The following is a 24,396-nucleotide window of genomic DNA, read 5'->3' as shown; positions in this document are numbered from 1 at the left end:
GTTATTGCTCTTTGTATTCTTTCAAGTTTTTTTTATACATTTTTTTGTACTTGGTGACCATATCGTTGCTACATATTCCAGTCTTGGTCTTAGCAGGGTGATTAGGATTTTCTTCACCATTTCTTCATCCAGGTATGTAAATGCAACTTTGATTGTTCTTATTAAATTATAAGTTTCTCCAAAAATCTTATTTATATGTTTCTCCGGTGACATTATTCATAACAATGACTCCCAGGTCCTTCTCATTTTCTACTTTTTTTATTCCTTCTCCCAATTTATATGACCCTGTTATTCTGTTTTTGCTTTTTCCAAATTCCATTATACTACACTTTTTTGTATTGAACTCCATCTCCCACTTCCTACTCCATTCCCATACTTTATTTAGATCACTCTGTAGTGATTCACAATCTTCTTCCGTGTTCACTCTTTTCAGTAGTTTTGCATCATCTGCAAAGAAGCTCGTATAGCTTTCAATTCCTTCATCCATATCATTAATATATATAGCAAACATTATTGGGGCCAGAACTGTTCCTTGCGGAACACCGCTTATTACTTCATCCCATTTTGAGTGTGTCTCTTATCACTACTCTCATTTTTCTTTCTTGCAAAAAGTCTTCCATCCAATTAAGCAGTTTGCCCTGTATTCCTCCTTCAGTTTCTAATTTCTTAAGCAACTTCTTATGTGGTACTTTGTCAAAAGCTTTTTTTAGGTCTAGAAATGCACAATCAGCCCATCCATCTCTTTCTTGTATTATATCTATTAGCCTTGAATAGAAACATATTAAATTGGTGACGCATGATCGTCCTTGTCTGAATCCAAATTGCCTTGGATTTAACACTTTCTAAAATATTTTACCCATCTACTTTTGACAATTCTTTCACAAATTTTTGCTATTGTACTTGTTAGAGAGACTGGTCTATAGTTGGCAGGGTCTTCTTTATTTCCTCCTTTATATATAGGTACTATATTTGCTTTTTTCCAATCTTCTGGAACTTTTCCTTCTTTCAAGGAACTGTTTATTATGCTATGTATTTTGTCTGCCAGTTCATTCCTGCATTCTTTCAAAATCCAGTTTGCTATTTCATCTAGTCCATGCGATTTTCTGACATCAAGATTACTCAAGTGTTTCAATATTTCGTTCTTTGTTACTTCTATTTCTTTCATGGAAGGGACTTTCTCTTTCCATTCGATCTCTTCAGGTTGTATGTTCTCCCTTGTAAACACCGATTTAAAATGTTTGTTCATAATTTCCGCCATTTCAATTTCCTCTGTGTATTCAACTCCTCCTCGTCTTAATTTCTCCAAGTCTTGTTTGTTTTTCAATTTGTTGTTTACAAATCTGTAAAAGAGTTTAGGTAGATCTTTACACTTTTCTATGACATCTTTTTCATATTTTCTCTTTTCCTCTCTGCATGTTTGTACATATTCATTTCTATAACAAGTATATATTTTCCATTTTTCAGGCCTTCTGTCTTTTTTCCATCTGGTCCAAGCTTTGTCTCTTTTGTCCTTTTAACTCCCTACAACTTTTATTGTACCAGCATTTTACATATTCTTTTTCTTGTTTTTGTCTTGGGACATACTTTTCCACTCCTTTTTTGTAAAATTTTGTCAAAATATTCCATTTCTGTGTGTGTGTGTGTGTGTGTGTGTGTGTGTGTGTGTGTGTGTGTGTGTGTGTGTGTGTGTGTGTGTGTGTGTGTGTGTGTGTGTGTGTGTGTATTTACCTATTATTTTGCAGGAGTAGAGCTATGCTCATAGTGACCCAAAGTTGTCTTTCCGCATCCATTTTTTTCTTAACCCCTTCCATACGGTGCCGCACACGTAGGCGTCATGGACTTAGATCTCGGTGGCAGCAACCAATGCCAGCTGTACGACGTGTCGTAATAATACTCGCATCATAAAATATAGTCACCGCTTATATCGATCGTTCTCTCTTCACCCGTGAATTTTGATAACCATAGAAAATGCGATTACAAAAGAATTAGAAAGAATGTCATTATGGAGGGGCGACTACAATAAATATAATCAAGACGCCGATATGGCAGCCTCGCGAATACACTCGCTCCCCATGACACCTACGTGTGCGGCACCGTATGGAAGGGGTTAATCATGTAATTTCAGCACTCACCATTTCCTCTTAGATTGTTCCATACATCTATTACTGAGTGGAAAGCATTTTTTTTTTTCAGATATCTTCTGTAACTGTCCAAGTTTCTTCTCGTGTCCTCAAATTTCTTCTGTCCCATTTTAGTAGGTCATCCCTATCAAGAATTTCCATCCCTTCCATAATTCAGTAGATGGTTATCAAATCACCTTTTTCTTTTCTTTGTTCTAGGATTGTGTAAGTTAAGTTTGTCCAATCTTTGTATGTCAACTTGCAAAGTGTTGGTGCCATCTTTGTCATTGCTATTTGAATTCTTGTGAGTGAGTGTGTGGTGGGGTGGAAATAGTTTAAGATGGTCTTCACTGCCAAACTAAGAGTGAATTTTCCAATATGAAATCTTAAACAATTTCAAAACTAAATTTGATCAATGAATATAAAGGGATAAGCATTCATGAGTGTGGCTCCTTTCCTGCATGTTCCCATTACATAAATCTAGTAAACCTTGAAGTACAAAATGATCTAAAATTGAAGAAACATTTCACAATATAGTTTGTATTGGTGCATAATGAACAACCAAAGCTCTCACCTTCAGTCTATTGGCAGCAATGTAAACGCTCTTGACATGGTCAGGCAGGACACGGAGTTGTCCTGTGTACGAGTAGGTGATGAGGACATCAACAGCTTCCCGCTCAAAACAACCACCATTCAGTTTGTAGGTTACCTGAAGAAAAATGTCACTACAGTTGTGAAATGTACATAGGGCAGATTCTGAGACAAAAATGGAAATTGATATGCAGTATGGCAATTACCAGACTCTTCATCTATACAAAATGCCTGATTTAACAAACTAATTCAGCCAAGGTCCAGTACGCTAAATTGAATTTTCCGTTAAATTGAGCGAGTGATCGTTGGTGTAACAGTGTTGCCAGAGCGGATTATAAAAATGATACGTACCTAAAAATTCCCTAGTGTACACACACATACAGTATATATATTATTGTATGTCAATTATAGGCAGCACAATCGTGAATTGCAAACGAACAGCAACGTGCAGTAATTTGTTGCAACATTGTGTGTGTGTCTCGTGTAACAATGATATGGGCTGTGAATTTCGCGGAATATTAGTCATAGCTTCGTGTTTAGTTCGATGTACATCATTCTAGCGATTAAGAGGACTGGGCAGTTGGTTTTTGGATAGTGAGCATTATTGTTGTGTTGTTGCAGAAAACGTAGTTCGTTGTTATAGAAGTGTTTTTCGTGGTGATTACTCTCGCGTACTGATTTTGAATTTTCCCATCAACTTACTGTTTCATTGTTTTGTTTTCCTATTATACCGTCTATTTCTACTTGAATATAGTTCTGCTACAATTATACTTTATACATATACTGAATTATATATTATTGTATATATATTATAGTATATATATATATATATATATATATATATATATATATATATATATATATATATATATATATATAATATATATATATATATATATATATATATATATACACCTCCAAAGTACTAAATTATAAAATTTTCCTCGACTCCACCACCATAATCTGGTAACATCTGGTAACATTGGACTCTGAGACACGCATGTGGCCAGTTGACGAAAAATGCTCAACTTAGCTTACCGTTCCCGCTAAATTGAGCTATTTCCGTAGACGCGCGTCTGGCCAGCTAGCGGAAAATGGTCAACTTAGCAGACCATTTCTGCTAAGTTGAGCATTTTCGTTATTGCTATTTGCAGTTCGCTAATTTGAGCTTCCACTAAATTGATATTCGTTAAATCGGGCTTCTACTGTATATATATATTACACACGAGTGGAAAGGGTGGAGAGAGGGGAAAAGAAAAAAAAAATTGTTCTTCTTGTTATTCTTAAAGCTTTTCCTTTTTGTCTATGTAAGAGTCCTTGTGGGTAACAGATTCTTACACATGTCAAAAATGTATTCAATTTCACCTTGGAGAAATTCCTCACTGTACACCTGATAATCGGTTGCTTTTTGAGAGCATACTGGGTGTGCAGCGAGGAATTTCTCCACTAATGAAAAACGACTAGAGCAGAGCATTTTCTTGCAGAAATACATACTGCACAAAGAAGCATAACATATAGTGGGGAAAAAGGGGACGTGGACATAAAGGATACATGTGTCAACAGTTGTTGTTGTCGTTCCCTAGACTGTCTGTCCTAGCAGTCCCGTCTCCCCAACGAATGACACAGCCGAAACTGGGTTTTCCCACAAATCCTATATAGAGTGTATGTTGTGTTATTTGCGTGCATGATTGTGTATAATGCAGTCTTCCATTATGTGTTGTATGGTATGGGGTGAAGTGTTACATCCTGGGCAGCTGTTCACAATGCGGTCATCCAGCCTCTTCTGGTAGCTTAGAAGTGCTGGGTGGTGGCCGCACTGCAGTCTGGCCAGGTGGACACTGTCCTTTCATGGGAGAGAGGATTCAGAAGGCATGCAGCAGTGTGTTGTCTTTCAGCGTGTTAATGGAGTGGTGAGTGATAGGATTATGAATATGTTTCCGGAGGCTGGTATTTGGTGGTTGTGGAGGAAGAGAAGAGAGTATGTGTGTGATACAGGTCTTTGGGTGTTGTTTTAATGTTTCTCGGTGTGTGTGGGTGCTCTGCTATGTAGTATAGCAGGTGTGATGTGTTTGTGGTGGCTGCGGCAAGTGTTTGTGTGCCTCTCATGTCGAGGTGGTCCTCGACTTTGAGGACTTGTTTCATGGTGTAAATGGTCTGTAGGTGTTGTATTTGTGCAGCCTGTAATTGTTTTTAGGGCTTTGTTTTGTATGATTTGAAGGGTGTTGTGGTGCGTCTCACTGAGATTAGGAGCCCATGCAGGCAGTAGGAAAAGGTAGTGACAAAGCATGTTGACTAAAGATCATGGAATGTGGGATGCTTGCCATGGGTAGTACAAGTCAGATGTCCAATGATTCTTACAATGGGTATACATACATATACCAAGGCTTTTTCCCCCTTACAAGGGAGGTAGCCAAAAAGGAAAAGGCATAAAATCATTCCCACCCATACCATCCCTGAATTCACTCCACACACACTCTCCGTCTGGGGTATTGGCTGCTTGTTATTGTGGCAAAGTAGCATGCAGTTGATACTTTAGGGTCTATATGGGATGCCCCTACGGACCAGAGCCACACATCATTTTGTCTATGATAGAGGAAAACTCTTCACAGAGAAATGACGACACTTTTATACTACTACTATCCCTCAGTTATGCTGTCCCCCAACCCCTTGCTGCTGTCCTGTACCATTTCTCTGAGTATTAATTTTCTGCTGTGGGGGAATGTGGTGGGGGAAAAGAATGCTGCCACCAAGTATTTCCACTTGGATCATAAGAGGCGAGAAGAAAGGGGCGGGGAGTGGGACTAGGCATCCTTCTCCTTGTAGCCCCACAGGGGACATTCCTAAACGAAAAAGTAAAAAGAAAAAGTAAAGACAATGGGTATATGTTTGTTATTTCTTTACAAATATAATTATCTATTTTATACAATCCTATATCAAGGTTGAAATGAACATAAGTTGTGGACTTTATTAAGCTACTTTCAATTATGTTCCTTTCAACAATGTTATTGCTGAAAGCAATCACATTAGCATTATCCCAATCAATAGGGTGATTAAAAGTGCCGAGATGTTCAAAAATAGCACTTGAATAACTTTCATCTTTTACACATTTTTATGTTGCTTATTTCTAACACAGATTTTTTGTCATTTAACCAGTGTAGAACTCGTTACATATTTTGCAAGGAATTTTATATACACACCCTTTTGGCAATGTTTAGAATTATTGATAAGGTACCATTTAATTGTGTTATTACTGAAGGCTACATTATATTAAAAACTTGAGTAAATTAAGGATGTTGGCTAAATTTTCTGTTGGTTAGGGTACACTTCAGCATTGAAGTAAACAAAACAATGGGATACTGTAAGCTCACCAAATCTAGACTTACAATTAACTTGACTGCAGTATTCATAATCCATTCAACATAAAGACCTAGATTTTGCCCTAGCTAATGCCAAACTAGTTTATTCTTTCAAGATTAAACCCCAACAGAAATGGTCTCTAATTCAGTTGAATTAACTTCTCATAACCACGATATTTACAAAATAGGCAATAACCACGATATTTACAAAATAGGCAACCATGTTCAATATGTTCATTATTCTCGTTACAACTTTGCTTATCCTTACCTTTCCTTCTCTTTGAGTCTTTTGTTCATCTTCAGCAGTAAACAGTTCAAAGAAGTAGGGTGATGAGCAGGCAAGGACAGATCGATGAGCATGCAGCTCAGAACTTCCCACCTGTAATACAAAAATTACCCTCATGTTTATCATATTGATACAAGTCTTCCTGATATTTAACCACTCCTGGTTGTACAAAATTTCAGCAATGTGAAAGAAGATAAAGAAAAAATCCATATAATGCTCATATTAAAATCAAACAAACCACCACTAAACCCAAAACCTTTCAGATTAATCTCATTACTAGCCACCTCATGGAAAGCTGATAGACTAATTACAGATCAGCCAATCAATCCGATACCCTTGATCTCTCGGAGAAGACCTATGGCCTTTAAATAATTGGCAACAGCCTCTTGGCAAATCCACAAGTCACTCAAGAAGATTTATGTTGTCTATGAAATGCTCATTCAATCAATATCATTGCCCGAGTTTCACTAAAAGTGGAAAATCCTATGCCCCATAGTGACTGGCACGGGGAGAAAGTGGCAGAACACTGGAAGTATTAAGGGAGAGAGACTGGAGGAAGTGGAAAGTATTAGCTATTTGGGTGTGAATGAGGCAGGAAAGGGAGCAGTGGAGGTAGAATGTAGATTGAGAGAAGCAAGTAAATGCCTTGGGGGGTTAAAAAGTGTAATGAAAAATATTTGGGAATGGATGCTAAGAGGAGATTGTTTGAAGGAGTGATTGTGCCAACAGCACTGTATGGGGCAGAAACATGCAACATAAGAGCCAAGAGAAATTTCGCCACCTTTTTTGATCTTTCAAAGTCGGCAGACCAAATGCTTTTAGCCTTTCTTCATATAGCTTACCTGTCCTTTGTATTCTCTACCTTGCTTACATCCTTCACTCTGTGTGGGGTCCATACCACTGACACACATTCCAGTCTTGAATGTATCAGGGTTTCAACGAGTTATTTCATCTCCATCCATATAGTGAAAAGTCACTTTAATTTTCTGTACTACAATAAGGTAAATACACCCTGATAAAAGTTCAAGACAGATGAAACTCGTTACTACACCCCCCCACCCCCACAGAACAAATCCCTCCATAGAAAAGTATTCTTGGGTTTAGGAAACCTTCCAGCACCAAGACTTTATTAGCACAGAATAGGCCTAGGCGGCACATATTCAAACAGTCATTGATGCAACCATCCCCTTGAGGACACTGAGTACCTCCTATGTTTCAGTGAATGGAAAACTTGAAGCTCCACAATAGATGACAATGGTCTTCAGGCCATCACACAGAACTCTGTAAATGCACTTTGGAATTCTGTGTCATCCTATATCATTTCTATGTCAAGCCTTGGTTCAGATATAGGAAGGACAACTGTATATTATCTCAAGTTTGAGAAAATATGACTATTTCCCATCTGTGCAGTAAAGAAGCATCCTTCAAATTGCTTTTCTTAATTTCCTTGTACCTCCTGTAACCCATACTGACCTGCAAAACCACATCACAAAAATGACGATTCTTCCTGAGTTGATTGAGCTGCACAAGCCTTTGATGCAGATCACTGGCCGAGTCCTCCAGCACCAAACCTTCTAGACGAGCCTCTGTTACCATGTTGCCTACTGCAAAAAAAACAAATCACACAACTATAAACAATATTTCTTACATAAAATACAACTGCTGTGTATAACAAGAAAAAGACCACTACCATGACAAGGGTACACTATCACAATGGTTTCCATGGTGAATGTTACTTTATCACTACACATTACTCATTTCCAATCCTCCACATCCCACTGTATGTTTGTAGCAAAGTGATATTTCTCAGTTTTATGATTTCAAGTGATGAATGTCATCCCAGTTGTGATCCCTCAAACAAAATTCACACAGGGAATTGTACATACATACATACATATACCAAGGCTTTTTCCCCCTTCCAAGGGAGGTAGCAAAAAAGGGAAAGGCATAACAACACTCCCACCCATTTCATCCCTAAATACACTCCACACCCCTCCCACCCTTCCTCTCATCTGAGCACCTCCTGGATGACGGGTCATCGCTGCACCCTGCCCACCGCCCTGGGTCAGAAGCAGTGTCGCAAGACACAGTACATCCACAGCAAGGCCACTTCATTTAATCGGCGACCCCCCCTCTCCGTCCCCCTTTGCATATAAGGCGAGGACGGGGAGAAATCCCTTCGGGCTGCGTCAAAATTTACTCACACATACTCATGCAGTCACAACATCATCCATATACAACCATTCTCCACTCACCTCTGTCTTCCGTCCTCTCCCTTCCTTCCTCAACAGACATTCCCCTCTTCCCCAAAGCCCCCTTCACCCCATCCATCCACCTCATCCTAGGATGTCCCCTCATGTTCACTCCCTCCACATCTGCCTTCCATACCTCTTTTACTAGTCTTTCTTCACTCATTCTTTCCATGTGTCCAAACCATCCTAATATTCTTTCATCAACCCTATCTCCCAAATCCTTTTTCACCCCTGTTCTCCTCCTCACCTCCTCATTTCTCACTCTATCTAGCCTAGTAACCCCCACCATACTTCTCAGACACCTCATCTCAAACACATTCAAACTCCTTCTCTCTTCTTCTCTTATGTTCCACGTTTCTGCCCCATACAGTGCTGTTGGCACAATCACTCCTTCATACAGTCTCCTCTTCGCATCCATTCCCAAATGTCTATTCCTCATTACACTCTTTAAACCACCAAGGCATTTACTCGCTTCTCTCAATCTACATTCTACCTCCACCTTTTCCTGCTACACTTGCACCCAAGTATCTAAAACTATCCACTTCCTCCAGTCGCTCTCCCTTAATGTTCACTTCCAGTCTACTGCCACTTTCACCCCTTGTACATCTCATCACCTTACTTTTACCCACATTTATCTTCAGCTTTCTTCTATCACATACTCTCCCAAACTCTGCCACCAGCTTCCTCAATCCCTCCTCTGACCCTGCCACAAGCGCAGTGTCGTCCGCAAACAACAGCTGGCTCACCTCCCACTTTTCTCCATTTTCTTTAACCATCTCCAATCCCTGACTCGCTACCCTAGCATTCACCTCTCGCACCACCCCATCCATGTATAAGTTGAACAGCCAGGGCGACATAACGCATCCTTGACGAAGTCCCACCTTTACTTCAAACCACTCACTCTCTCCATTTCTAATCCTAACACATGCTCTACTACTCTCATAAAAACTCTTGACAGCTCCCAGAAGCTTTCCTCCTATCCCATGAATCTGCATAACCTCCCACAGTGCCTTTCTGTCTACCCTATCATAAGCCTTTTCCAGATCCATACAAGCCCAAAAAACATCCTTCCCCTTTCCTATAGCTTTCTCACATATCTGTCTTACCACAAAGATCTGATCTACACAACCTCTACCCGTCCTAAATCCACACTGTTCCTCACCAATTACTCCTGTTCCTCTCCTAATCCTCTCAATTAAGATCCTCCCATACGCCTTCCCAACTACACTCAACAGGCTAATCCCTCTGAAATTACTACATTCACACTTGTCCCCTTTTCCCTTGTAAAGAGGAACTATACAGGCACTTCTCCAGTCCTCCGGTACTCTACCCTCTCTCCAGCAATCATTAAATAACCTCACCAACCAGTCCACCATCACTGAACCTCCCTTTTTCAGACATTCTGCATGACATCCATCCAGACCAGGTGCCTTACCTGCTTTCATCATCTTTACAACTGCCTTCACCTCATCCTTCCTTATTTCTCCTCCATTCTCCTCACTCATCACTCATTTTCTTCGCATTTCCCACTGCAGCTATCTTTCCTTCCCTATCCTCCTTCACATTCAGCAACTCCCTAAAATATTCTGCCCATCTTCCCCTCACTGCCATCTCTTCCATTATCAACTCTCCATCTGTACCTTTTACCTTTTCTTCCCTACTTGATTCGCCTCCTCTTCCTCTTAATTTCTTTCCAAAACATCTTTTTATTACTTTCAAAATTTTCTGTCATACTCCTACCCCATTTCACATCTGCTCTCCTCTTTGCCTCCTTTACCTTTTGCTTTACTTCTCTTTTCTTTTCTTTGTACGTCTCGTATGACTCCCCTGTCCTCTTTTGTAACCAATCTGTGAATGCTCGCTTCTTCTCTTCTACAACCTTCTTTGTTTCCTCATCCCACCATTCACTACCCTTTCTTCTATTTCCCCCTGTCCTTCTTGTTCCACACACCATCCTTGCACACTTTAAGACTCCCTCCTTGAACCATCCCCATTCCTCCTCCACACCCATCTCTGCTCTATCCTTTACTCCCTCCCACTCCTCCTTCAGCTTCTTTTCGTACTCCTTCTCCTTTTCCTTTTCATTCAAGGAGTTCACTCTAAGAACCTCCCTACCTTTTGTCCCTTTCCTCCTCCTCCATCTATCCTCCACTCTCAGCTTACCTTCCACCAAAAAATGATCTGATATTCCCCCACCCTCTCCCCTTAGCACATGTACATCCTTAACTCTTCCTATCATAATCCTATTTACCACTACAGGGAATTGTAAATCATCTAAATTCACTAATGGTCTGGGGTTCATCTGGCTACCATGGTGTAGGATCATTAGCGATACTCCTGAAAAATGTTATGATGAATGCTAACTGATATTTTAAGCTACTGAATGATCATTCGAAGAAAAGTTTAAATAATTACATAGATCATTTCACGAAGGATGGTGTTCTATGCCACATTGCCAAACTCTTTAAGGAAGTGCTTGCATTCTGCGATGTAGAGTATATAAAGCACTGGCCAGGCACAATATATATATTACAAGTAGCTCCATGGGAGAGTGATTTAAGCACCATGGACCCTGATTTCATGTTCAACCAGCTGACCTAGGCTTCCTGGCAGTTGGTTTTGTCTCCCTCTCTGTTACCACGGTAGAGGGAGATGAATTGAACTCCCACCAGATGGTGCATGAAACCGAGTCTGGACATGCCGCCCACAAGGCTGACAATTATAATGGTAACAAAAAAATAAATAAATAAATAAATTAAATATAATATATATATCAAAGAAGCCCTGAATATCTTACTGTAATATACAAATTTTGCTTTAGAATCAAAACATGAAATAGGTTTCCTTATCCTTTTTTGCAATAAGGACATTACATAACATTTTTCAAGTATGTTCAATTTTTTCTGCAAGCCAATAGCTATAATGAGAAGTAAGGGAAGGTGGAAATGAGAAGTGGGGCAGCACTTAGGTGCAAGGGCTTTGTGCATGTATTTACCTAGTTCTATCTAGAAGGGGAGATATATTCATGTCCTGTCTTTGTATCTCAGTGTCTAGTTTCCTCTTGAATTTGTGTATGGTTTTTGCATGTGTGTGTATTATATAAACACACGCACTACATATATATGGAGAACTTGGGGACCAGATTTTCTTCGAGACATTGTTATTTCAACAAGATAGCAAATTTGGATATCTGTATTAACCAAATATTTTCTATTTGCCTAGCTGACTTCCTGTCTTCAAAGTTGAGAAAAAAATTATCAAAAGATTCCATTGTAAGGGACAAATATGTAAATAAAAGTCATTACTTACAAAGTTACACCTATACTTTAGTCATCTTCATGTAGCGATTGATTTATCTAAGTAAAATTATATATACAACTAATGACCTTAGGAAAAGTCTTGAGATGTTCCAAATAATTCTCATGTACTGCACATTTTGTTGGACAGTTATGGCAAGGAGACAATTTTTAATAAATACTGCTTCCAAAAATTCCAGTTGTTTGATTACTTTCTTTGGAAGCTCACTGGCTGAGTGGGTTAGGGAGTCATTACTCGCGGCAAAGGTCGAGGGGATGGTGGTTCAATTTTTGCCAATGGTGAAGTTGAACCAATGGCATGGTTCATTAAATTCCATGCTACAAAGCTGTCTGTGAGGTGCACCATCCTAGCCTTCCAATAGGGGTTTGTACTTAAACCATATTATCATCATCACTTTCTTTGGCCAAGAACAGATTGGTCTTAAACATTTTTTCCAATAGGATTTTAGAGCTTAATTATTGCATATGGAATGCTAATCTTTGTATAGTAGGCTACATCCTCTGTACTTGTCACTATCATGTACACTTTGTTACAAGAGCATGTACATGCTGCATTTAATTTCTTATTATGTACCAAATTATTCTTTATGATCAGGGATGATGTTCTTGGTTAAATATGGTCAAATCTATAACATTCTAGTTCCTTGGCTTAAAATCCCCCCCACAGCACTTCTTTGTCTATTTTTGTAGGAGGAAATGTTTTGGTATTACAAGTTGATGGGGTTCTAAGGCTCCTCTTTTATCTGGAATCATATGTTGAAATTCGTCATATTTTCTTTTTCTTTCTTTTGCCATTAAGAATCTGTTCTTTATTATAAATTTGTCTGGTATTATTCAATTTTTGATTGGCCAATACTCTATCTTAACGATTCTTCACAATCACTACTTCCTTACTACCCATTTTTGTTAGTTTTAATATCAACACATTCTTTGTATACTTTTCAACTTGCAATCCATTGTCTACAACGTTTATTTTGTTCTGTCTTTTCATTTACTTGACCATGTACAACTTGTTCAACAGCTAATATCAATCTTACAATCTAATTTCACCATAAGTGAAAAGCATGGGAAAAAAAATGAAAAGGTTCTAATGATACTTAACTCATCTATCAAGTTGAACAAGATATATAATGGCTTAATGCTTTTCCTTATAGAATATTCACTGCATTTATTATACTGTGTTATTACTTTTTATCTAATATTCTTGAGCAGTCCTTGCACTGATATCTTTTATTACTACACAGTATACCACTACTGATTTGGTTTCCTAAACAGCCTACAACTTACACCAAATTCTGTAATCATTTCAAATAACCTTCAATACTTTCTCTTACTTTTTTTTTCACCTCTTAATCACCGTTTTATTTAGGATTTCTTCTATTGCCTGGGTTTTAATTTTTCGTTTTATTTACTTTTATTTCTGACAATTTTTATTACTTATGCACTTCATGTGCACACATGATCATTTGGCATTTTCAAGTATTTTCTTATTAGCTATTATGATTATCCACGATTTTCCAATTATCTTGTTCAGTGATTATTCACTGTCATGCAGACATGATTAGGAATTATTTGACTAACCAAGAACATTCTTTGCAGCTGTAACATCAATCTTCAATTCATTTTCCCTTTCTTAAACTGTCCAACTGATTTACCTTAGATTTCTTCACAAATTGGTCTAGAGATGATTTCTTCGTGTTATTTTTCCTTCCCTGTGGTACAAGATAACACTTTGTTACAGACTAAGCACACTGATATTAATGCATTAACACCGGGCCCACTCGAGGTACTGCATGTTTGGGCCACATTACCGTTTTGCATTATAAATATAGTTTAATGCACAGAATATATTACTGGTTATCAAAAAATAAAATTGTTCAATGAAATTATTATGATTGAGGGAAACGTGAAGCAGGGTGTATGTAGGAATTGTGCATCAATTGGCTGTCCACATATGAACTGAATAGTTATTACAAGGTTTCACTAACTTGTGAAATATTTAGACATGTCAATATCCTATTACAATGCCGACAAAGGTTTATCATATAAAACTCAAATTAATCTGTGCTAATGCTTATTTTCATTAATCAAAATACTACGCGCCATTTCAGACATTGTAGATAGAAAAAATATAAAGCAAAACTTGCAGACATTTGTGAATTTACATAATTTGTTTGTTCCTTTGATCTAACCCATAATACAATTACAGTAAATCAACAAAACATACATTGGTATTTAATTCAATCCATAGCTGACGGTCATTTGTGAGGGATCACTAAAATGCCCCCCCCCCACACACACACCAGTAACGCATTCACAAAATGTCTGGGTAGTCTCTAATGTCTGGTTACCACATGCATTGGCATTCTTTATTACTTTAATTTAACAATTATCAAAGGCTGTTGGGTAATTTAATTCTCTGTTCACCATCCTCACAATAATTCCTCTTAACACAGCATATCACACCTGCAATCACTCCTCGCGTTTTGTTTAATTTTCTATAAACATGTAACCATTCTTCTTGTTCCCAGCAATGGCGCGCATAGCTACGTAGAAAAACTGTATAATGCTACTGTACAGTATAAGTGTACTGTACACGGGCAAGGCATTTATGATAAACTATTTAATTTTGGCGATGTTATCAAAGAAAATGACCTGGTCATGTTTCATTAGTACAAATGATCTGACTAGTTAGGGCAACGACTTATTGACAATGTTCATCTTTGGGTCCGAGCCATTTGTTTTGCATGAAAGCACGTGAAACAAAATGGTCGCCTTGTCGACGATACACGGTGAAGTCCCTTCCACTTAGTGCGATCAACTTACATCATATACTAAAAAGATGACATAACATTCACCGACCCTCTTTGACAATACCAGCCAGTAACTTCACATCCCGTCTTGGTAATGTCGATCTAAAATACTTTAACTTTCATCCACGACAGTCTTCATAATTGACATTTCATAAATGAACAATCATTCACAACAGGAAATTTGTGGGGGCAATCGCAAAATAATTATGACAAGAGGTTTTGATAACAGTCAATTCCAACTGTTACCAGGCAATGGTACAAGGACCCCTTACAACGCAAGTAAACACAGGAAATAGCCCTTTTATGTAACATTAGATTTGTACATTGGCAAGTACCTATGAATGCAGAGGCTCTTACCTAATAATTAGTAATGCAACAAACTAGGACTATTACTACAACGAAAATAGATGTGAAATCCACATTAAATTAAACAATGGAAACTGTCACTAATGTAATAATCGCAGTGCGAATTAACCGCACCCATGAATTCACTGATAAATTTATGTCAATTTCAAATTATCTCCTAGTAACTGACTGAAGCAAACAAACTTTCTATAATGAACATTACAATCAAAACCGCACCAAATAATACTATCGCTTGGACGTACGTAGCATCTACGCAGTTTGATTCATCAATGAACTACCATAACTTGAGCAGTTTTCCAGTGTCGATGAAGCAAACAATATTGCAAAAAAATTCTCCCTTTACATGCTAAACACAAAAAAGCACCATAAGCAATATGTCACCTAAAGTTATTAGTTTCAATGCACAATTATTTGCCATACACGGAAGAGATTGTGAGCAATGTTGCTGAAAGGGGCTTCCATACTTAAAAGAGTGCAGTCTGGCTTTGAATTTTGAAATATCATCCTGTTGTTGTACGTTCGCCTCGGCACGAGATTGCCGCTTGTCCAGAATGACAATGAGGAGCCGGTTTCGGGCTCAGCAACAAGCACCCTAATTTATTACAAAACTTGCGTATCCCACATCCATAGACTTTTGTTCAATATTTCATACTGCAAATGAAAATGACGAGATGCTGCATTGACACGCAAAATTACATTCTTAACCATAGAAAAAATTGCATTTATATGGAATTTGCACATCTAATCTTAATTCACCTAATTAGGTTATTCGGCTACTTTAATATACAATTCTATGCATACATCAGTATTAATGCCAGAACAAGTACAGGCGTTTAAAAACATTAAACATATCTAGTTCTGAGACTTAAACCCCAAGAGGAAACTAGCACTAGTTCTCTAAAATAAGTTATTTTGCTAAGAGGCTAATATATCGGTACACCGCCAAAATAAGCAAGAACATAAACGTGCAGTGGTAAAGAAATAAATGTACGAACCTTTTTCAGTACCAATGCAGATAATCTAATCCACCTCTGATCTCCGTCACCTCCTCCGGTAAATGTGAATCCGACAGGGATTAGTGTACAGCCGCCGTGGCCGTTGGATCACTATTGCTAGAGAACTACCGGGAATTTACCCATGTTTGTCCGAACGAAGGAAAGGGAGAGAGCCAGCGTGCCGGACACTTCTAGTCCTGCCACACTTAGAGACGTGGGTCGACTTCAAATTTCTACCAGTATGCACTTGTCTTTATCGGCCCTCTCGCTTTCGCCTTTTGATCACTCCTTCACTATATTAACTAACTTCGCCAATTGTCAGCAGGAATTAGGTTTTCGTGGCCGAGATACTACCACAGGATGAGGTATTGTCCCGATGATGGGTAGATTTAACACAACACAGCCGTACGTAAGAATGCGTTGTTGTAGGCTGCACTACAACCTTTTCGAGCTGGCCCGGTGGCCTGTCTGCTCGACCTGCCTACCTCTCACCGCAATTGTTCAAATTTCACCATCGACACCGCCTGTCTGTGGCGTGTGGACTGGTTATTGGTGTCACTGAAACAAATAACCCAACGGGAGAGAGCAAGGGGGACTACAGGTGCGAAGCAGAAGGGTGTCCAAAGCTGCTACTCCTGACGTCTCTGTGCTTCCCTGACGGTTCGTGGATCAATAAAGGGGGAGGTTGGTCGTCGAGGCAAGGCGCGACGCAATGGCCGCACCACCCACTCCCGCTCTACCTACCTCGCCAACCTGCCCGCCACCCCCTGGAGAACAACCCCATTGCCTCTACTTCATCCTGTTTCTATTCTCTTTTAAGGTGGTTCTGCTTACACCAGTATTCATCCCAGTCTCTCATTTCTTTCCATTTTACTACCTTCTTTCTACATTATGTGCACGTTCATCGATTTGCTTGTATACGGTATGTTGTTCTCTTAAATATAGAAAAAATATATATTCAGTCTTTCTTGTCTCCGTATCCCCTTCTCGTAGTTGTTCTCTCAAATATGAAAGTATATCTTATCTCTTTATCCTCTTCTCGTTTTTCCTCTCCCGCTTGTAAATTTCCTTACCTTTTTGCAGCGCATGTTTCAATTAACTCAATTAGTCGACTGAAAGAACAAAGGTGCGGTAGAAGGGTTAAAACATACTCTCCTCCATTCCCTATTAATGAATTTACATTCGTTTATATTCTGTGCTAGTTGCACTATTCTCCTTTCAGTGCTTGCCCAATAATTTAATTAAGTATACAGCATAATTACACGAGTAGTTGTTGTGCGTTTGACTTCGTACCGTCCTGCTTTGAGATCTATCGGCTAACCGGTGACTGACACTGCCCGTCCGTGTTCCCTCTGTTCTGCACTTGTTTGCAGCTTACGTAATTTATTCCTCCTCACGGTGTGAGTGGATGTAGTTACGAGGTGTAACAAAAGTCCCAAATCATATACTTCCTGGTGATTTTCAGGATTTTTATAATAATATCGCCACCGGCATGGTGATATAATCTAACGGTTGAATACTTTCATGGGCAATTAACGCCAGATGTTTTTACTCCGAAGTAAGTGACTGTAATACTTTCGCCACTGTGATATTCTCTACAGATTTTATTCGAGCAAACACTTTAAGACTTTAATGGAAGGGGTTTCCCTTAGCTGAATAAAATGACCTGGCAGCAGCTAGAGTTACCTTCCAAAGTTGTAAAACAAATAGAAAACATTAATTCAATTCAGGCCCTCCTAAAATTTCTCCTTTACATCTACATGACTTCTCTTCTTAGGCGTCATATCTTAAGAACAGAATCGACAAAAATACATTTATCTCAATCCTGTAGAGTACAACTGGATGAGGATAGTATGTGGTCTTGATTGATGGAAAATAAATTACGCCCATGAGCTGCATAAAATCATTCAAAAGAAGCCAAATTCAATTTTCTAAAAGGGGTGTCACCTTAAAGGTATGCAATAGACGAAATGTTTTTTCTAAACCACCCAGTCCCTTTTAGAATTTGTTTTGTAAACTATCCCAGTCGATTCCACCATCATAGTAGTCACATTTTGATTAAAATGTGTGTTCATAAGAGCGGATTTTCGAAGATTTCCGATCACCGAGACGCGCTGCCAATTCATCACGCATCGGCGGAACGTCATAGTAGTCAAACATTGCATCTAGGTAATAGTGCCTTAGAATTGATTATTGCGCCATTTCTATTGAAAAATATTGCAGAATTTAATTGAATCCGAAGAAGAGGAGTTAAATTAATCGAACGCGTAAGGATATCCGAGAACTACATAACCTTCAAGAAGGAACAAAAGGCATATTTGTTCACTGAGTGCTATGACACGGACAGCATGTCAATGAGGGCGGATTTCGGTTGCTAGTATAATCGTTTTCAGCTGAGCAGAGCGTCATGCAAGACTGAGCTCAGCATCGAATCGTCACATCAAGCATCAAGACAGTGGAGTTCGTTCATTATCCGTCCAGCCACAAATGCTTGAGCCCATAATACGACACCAAACGTAAAAAGAGGATCAGGAAATGACTGAACATGCTGAAGTTGACCTTCTTGACGATAATGATGAAAATTGAAAGTCTGGCCGTAGTAGGGAAGACAGAGGGGAGGAATAGGATTAGGAGGAGGAAAACCAGGGGTACAGGACAAGAAGAACAGGAAATACTGATTGGTATGTCTATGTATAGGCTAGGCGTAAGGCGAAACTAGGTCATCACATATTCTTAGTGTTAACCTAATCAATGAATTGGTGGTATGGCCACAGGCTTAACTATGACCTTACTCACCCACCCTGACCGGACCAGGGGGCTGGGTGTGTGTGGGGGGAGGGGTCTAGGGAATAGCCAGTCATGACAGTCTCTGCCTCATGTCACGTAGGTATAGGGTCTATGCCTATGCATGTGGTATGTCATTTGTGTTGGCTGCAATGCAATTTTTGTGAATCTGCACATATTTCTAATTTTTGTGTAGCACCAATAAAGAATTCACAATTGGGCGCACAGATAATGAATCCATTAGATATGCACACATTATGAACTTAATCTAACCTTACCTAACCTAACCTTTTTACGAATCTTCATGTGTACATGCCAAATGGATTCATTACCTGTGAGCCCATTAATAAATTCATTATTGGTGCTGCATATGTTATGAATATTCATAATCTGTGCAGACTCACAAAATGTGCGTTTTATAGGCTACCCAAGCCTATCATCTATTGGCTGGGGGGGGGGTATTGTATGCGCTGAACGTCCCCTAATCTATTCTTCAGGATCATGAACTAAACCATTAGAGATGACGAAAATGTTTGGGTAGACTTTGCTACCCCGACAATAATTGAGAAAATTACGTGTTTTTTAAGTAGCCCTCTTATATAAAAAATACATAACTTGCATGCACGTATGTAGCTGAAATTGGCATACAGTCTTGCACAAGGGAAAAATTAAACGATTAATAATTTTGAGATACAAAGATGATGGGAAAGACATTTATTGTGTTATAAATGGGTCAAATTGGACAACTAAATTATGTAATCAGCATGAATCCATGACCAAAAAGCTTTTATATATATATATATATATATTATATATATATATATATATATATATATATATATATATATATGCAAGCAATCACATCACCGTGATACAAAAATGCAAAATAACCACAGGAGCAGGGAAACTTGTAGACAGTAAGTACTTTCGTATATTACATCTTCAGACTAATAACAGAGATACAGAGTTGTGTTTAAATGTATCAGGAGGCAACCATAGGGGGGAAGGGGGGAGACAATACAATGTGAGGAGGGGGGAATGACCTTACCTCTATCGACCTGACCAACACATAAGGCTCAATCTGGCGGAAAGATCTTGGTGACCATTTGGGTTACCAATTTATCACATTTAAAATGACCATAGCTTAAGTTTATATATTGTATTTGCATTAAATTATAGACATATTATGTATATTACAATCGAAGTATATTTATGCAAATTTTGTGTTTTATCCACTATAATTAATTATGTTTTCGCCCATACGGACGGAGTCACCTAGGAACAAATTTTACATATGTCAGAGGTGGTCCGCATTTATTTACCTATTTATTTATTCATTTATTACTTTGTGTTCTATCTGTCTAAAGGCCACGTCACACTACGCATCTTTTAAATGAAGGTGGCCTTACGCGGGAGTGAAAGGTGCGAGGCTTTTACCTGTCTTGTCTTCAAACGGTGACTCATTACCGTGGGTGAATGGCGCACGCTACTCAGCTCATCCCCGGCATTTCTATCTTTGTGCAGGCGATGTTTCACTTGCCACAGCCGTACGTTATCTTTACACGATTTTATCAGTTGAATAACGTCTTTACGACGTCATTAGAGTTGCGACTTCTGAGATATGATGAGTGAGGCGGTTTGGTGGATATTCTGTTGCGCTTCACCAATCCACCACTGCTGGGAGGACAGTGACGCACCTCAATTTGAATATGTTGCGGGGACAGCCGGGGCCAGTTCCCCCACGATTTGACGTGTAGTGTGACGGGGGCTTTATACTCCTCACCTGTCACCTTCTAATCTCTAAAACACAAGGAGCACAGCGTTTTACAATGGCGAAGGCAAGTCTGCCAGCAGTCATTATTTCTGGTTTTTATATAACTTTGTATGTCCTTATATTTAGCAGAAATGTCAGATAGATATGGTATTGGCTGTGATCGAATACATGCAGTTTTGGAATACGTGGCTGGGATTGCTCGTGTGATGCATCCAGATATATAGTAATATATGACTCCGCTCCAGCCCATCACCCACACACGAGTATTGAAGCGACAGTTCTTAAAACACAGGGAAAATATAAACTCGTTCACCTTCCTTCCCTTTGATCTTTCTGCTACGACTACACTGTATACCTTCCCCTATACAAACTTACCTTGCCTTTTTCCTTGTACTGTATCTTCACTGATCTATCATGTTCGTGTTATCTAAAAATGATATCATGCTGTCAATCGTCCAACGTGAGACAAAAGTACATTTACGCTCGTGAGTACCTTTTTTTCTACATGCTTCACCTGGGCAATTGATGGCAAGTCAATCGACAAACCACGCTACAGTGGTGAAGCTGATTTTGAAACGTGCCTAGAAGTTGGTGGTCTGTCTTTTGATGTCAACCTACTGAAGTGATGTCCTGATATATGTGGTGTGAATGTGTTGGATGAATGTACGCGGGCGCGTTTGGTGAATGTAAGCGAGCGCATTTGGTGAATGTACGCGAGTGCGTTTGGTGAATGTACGCGGGGCTGGTACTCCTGGCCTGAAGGCATAGGGAAGCTCGCAGAGGGCGAGGGGGCGGGGCATGGGGCAGAGGGAGCGCGTGTAGTGCATTATGAAGGTGCGAGGTGAAAGGTGCGTGGAAGTGAAGTTGAATAGATGCAAATATTATGAGATAGCTAGATTTAGATATAGTAGATAGGATTAGACGGTGTGAAATGTCAGCAACGCAGTTGGGAGAGAAAAGACGCTGAACGTAAGATTTTTTTTTTTCGCCACGACACTATACCAATCTTCAAAAATTTTAATCAGTTTGCCTAGAGTCCGCTGCCGTGTCACGTGGCACTTTCTGAGAAAGTTATCAAAACTAGCAGTTTTTACATTCCTATCATAGCAAAACTGGGCCCAGAAACCTTATGGTTATTAATGGTGATAGAATGAAATTATGATTGATATGTAAACTTTTGCGAAAAAAAATACTTGTATGTTACGTTTACACAATTTCAGAATTATTTGTATTTTTAGTTTCAAAACCAGAATAGATTAGTATTTTCAACCACAACTTGAAACGTATTTCTATTTGCATTTTTAATCACAACTTGAAGAAATTTTTGTATTTGACTGAAATGAGGTCCATCCGAGCTTCCGAGCGAACGTGTGGGGCGGAGCTCCGTCCCGGTGGCGACTTGTGTTGCACTTCTGTCGCACACTGGGCTGCTGCCGTCTGTTTCTGGTGCACTGTAAATTCATCACTTGTACGGAAAGTAAAAACCACGATCAATCCCATTCAGAAGTCCGTGAATGGATGGAAGAGTTGCTTGCTGAAATGCAAGTAAGATACCTACATACATATGCCAAGGGCTTTTTCCCCCTTACAAGGGAGGTGGCCAACGTCAGATGGAATAATTCCACTCCCACCCATTCCATTCCCACCCACTTCACTCCCATCAACCACCCCTCCCTCCCTCCCTCTTTTCTTGGCTCCTCCTGGATGACGGGTCATCCCTGCATCTTGCCCATTGCCCTGGGTCAGAAACAATGCAGCAAGACACAGCACATCCACAGCAAGGCCGCTTCATTTAATCGACGACCCTCTCTCTCCGTCCCCTAGTGCAGAAAGGTCTCTTGTCGGCATGCTCCGCCTTTGTAATCCTTTGTAAGACGTGGTAAAATCCCTTCGGGTTGCGTCAAAATATCATTCACACATAACCACTCCCTAACTCCCCCATCCTCCACTCACTCCCTTCCATGCATCACAGCATCATCCATACAGAGCCATTCTCCACTCTCTCCTATCTTCTGTCTTCTCCCTTCCTTCCTCAACGGACATTCCTCTCTTTCTCAATGCCCCTTTTACCCCATCCATCCATCTCATCCTCGGTCGTCCCCTCCAGTTCACCCCCATCCACCTCTGCCTTCCACACTTCTTTTACTAATCTTCCTTCACTGATTCTTTCCATGTGCCCAGACCATCCTAAGTAAGATATATTATGTGTCCTCACAGAGAGGGAAGACAACACAGACATACTTCTCTCAAGGTCAACACAGGATAATATGAGAAGAGGAGGATTAAGACAGTGATACCGAGAGAATATAATACAAAACTTACATTTCTTTACAAGAAAGAAATTATAATAACAAAATAAGATAAAACAAAACAAAATAAAACAAAAACATTGTCCAGAACACTAGACATATATTAAGAAAGAAATTAAAAGGCGAACAGATGTGAGGTGGCGAGTTATTCAATGCCGCAGCACGGCCTACTAAAAGTGAGATTCCATGATGTGGAAGATGTGAATAAATTCAAAGAAGGTGAGGAAAACAACAGCAACACAGAGACGAGGACCCAGCATAGATCCTGCAACCCTAAATAAACCAACGATGGCTCCAAAGTCGGCCCGAGAGAAGTAAACCACACTTCCCTCCACTATCTCAAACCGTCTCCGATCCTCTGCCCATCACCCTCTCGTTTACCTCCCATACTACGCTTTCCTTGTACTCACTGAGCAGTCATGACGACATGACACACCCCTGATGCAGCCTCACCTTCACTTCGAACCACTCTCTCCATTTCCAATCCTAACACAAGCGCTATTCTCATAAAAACTCTTGACTACACGTAACAGCTTTACCCCATCCCATATATCTGTAACACCTCCCAGAGTGCCTTCCTGTCTACCCAAATTCATAAAGGACCCCCCAAAAAATACCTGTTGCTGAAAACTCGCAAATCTGCCTTAAAAAAAAAAAAAAAAAAAAAAAAAAAACATGCAACCTCTTTCCAAAATTCATACTGTTCACCAATCATTCTCTTTGTTATTCCCCTAATCCTCCGAATTAAAAACGTCCCATAAACCTTTCCAACTACGTTCAACAAACTGACCCATTTAAAACGACTACAGTCACATTGGTCCCCTTTTCCTTTGTAAAGTGAAACTATGCAGACATTCTTCCAATCCTCTGGCACCCTCCCCTCCCTAAGACACACATTTAACAACCTCCCTAGCCAATCTACTATATCCGTATCTCCTCTTTTCAGACACCCCGCAAAACACCCGTCTAACCCAAGTGTCTTACCAGCTCTTATAATTTTCGAAGCTCCTTGTACTTCATACTTTCCTATATCTCTTTCATTTTCGTCGCCCATGACAGTTATTTTCTTAGCTCCACCCACTACCACAGTCCCTCTCTCCGAATTATTTTCCACATTCAACAGCTTTCTGAGATACTCTTCCCATCTTCCCCTTACCACTTTCGCTGCCATAAATATCTGTCCATCTGCATCTTTTACTTTTTCCTCCCTATGTGACTTACTCCATCCACTCCCTTAACCTCTTTTAAAAAATCTATTTAAAAAAAATTGCCATACTCCTACCACATTTTACATCTGTCAATTTTATCTCCTTTATCTTACATGTTGCATCTCCTCTTTTTTCCTTGTACTTCATAAATGCTTCCTGAGCCCTAATTTGCAATCAATCTACATATGCTCTCTTTTCCTCTTCTACTACCATCTTCATCTCATC

The 24,396-nt window shown here is 39.5% G+C and overlaps 1 protein-coding gene across 1 annotated transcript in view; it reads right to left on the bottom strand.

The window, feature by feature from the left end:
• LOC143035249 (influenza virus NS1A-binding protein-like) overlaps positions 1–16,790 on the bottom strand; it is a 35,215-nt gene extending 18,425 nt beyond the window's left edge. The window contains exons 1-4 of the mRNA XM_076202048.1: positions 16,097–16,790; positions 7,827–7,957; positions 6,336–6,446; positions 2,695–2,829 (exon numbers count right to left, since the gene is read on the bottom strand). Coding sequence (XP_076058163.1) covers positions 2,695–2,829; positions 6,336–6,446; positions 7,827–7,949 — 369 coding nt within the window. The 5' untranslated portion in view covers positions 7,950–7,957; positions 16,097–16,790. The remainder of the gene's footprint in view (positions 1–2,694; positions 2,830–6,335; positions 6,447–7,826; positions 7,958–16,096) is intronic.
• Between the last annotated feature and the right edge of the window lie 7,606 nt (positions 16,791–24,396).

This window comes from Oratosquilla oratoria, chromosome 18 (assembly GCF_046742065.1).
Source record: "Oratosquilla oratoria isolate Oo_2021 chromosome 18, ASM4674206v1, whole genome shotgun sequence".
In the NCBI taxonomy this organism is placed as follows: Eukaryota; Metazoa; Arthropoda; class Malacostraca; order Stomatopoda; family Squillidae; genus Oratosquilla; species Oratosquilla oratoria.
Note: the sequence above shows the minus strand (reverse complement) of the source record. Positions and strands in the feature narration are given on the sequence as shown.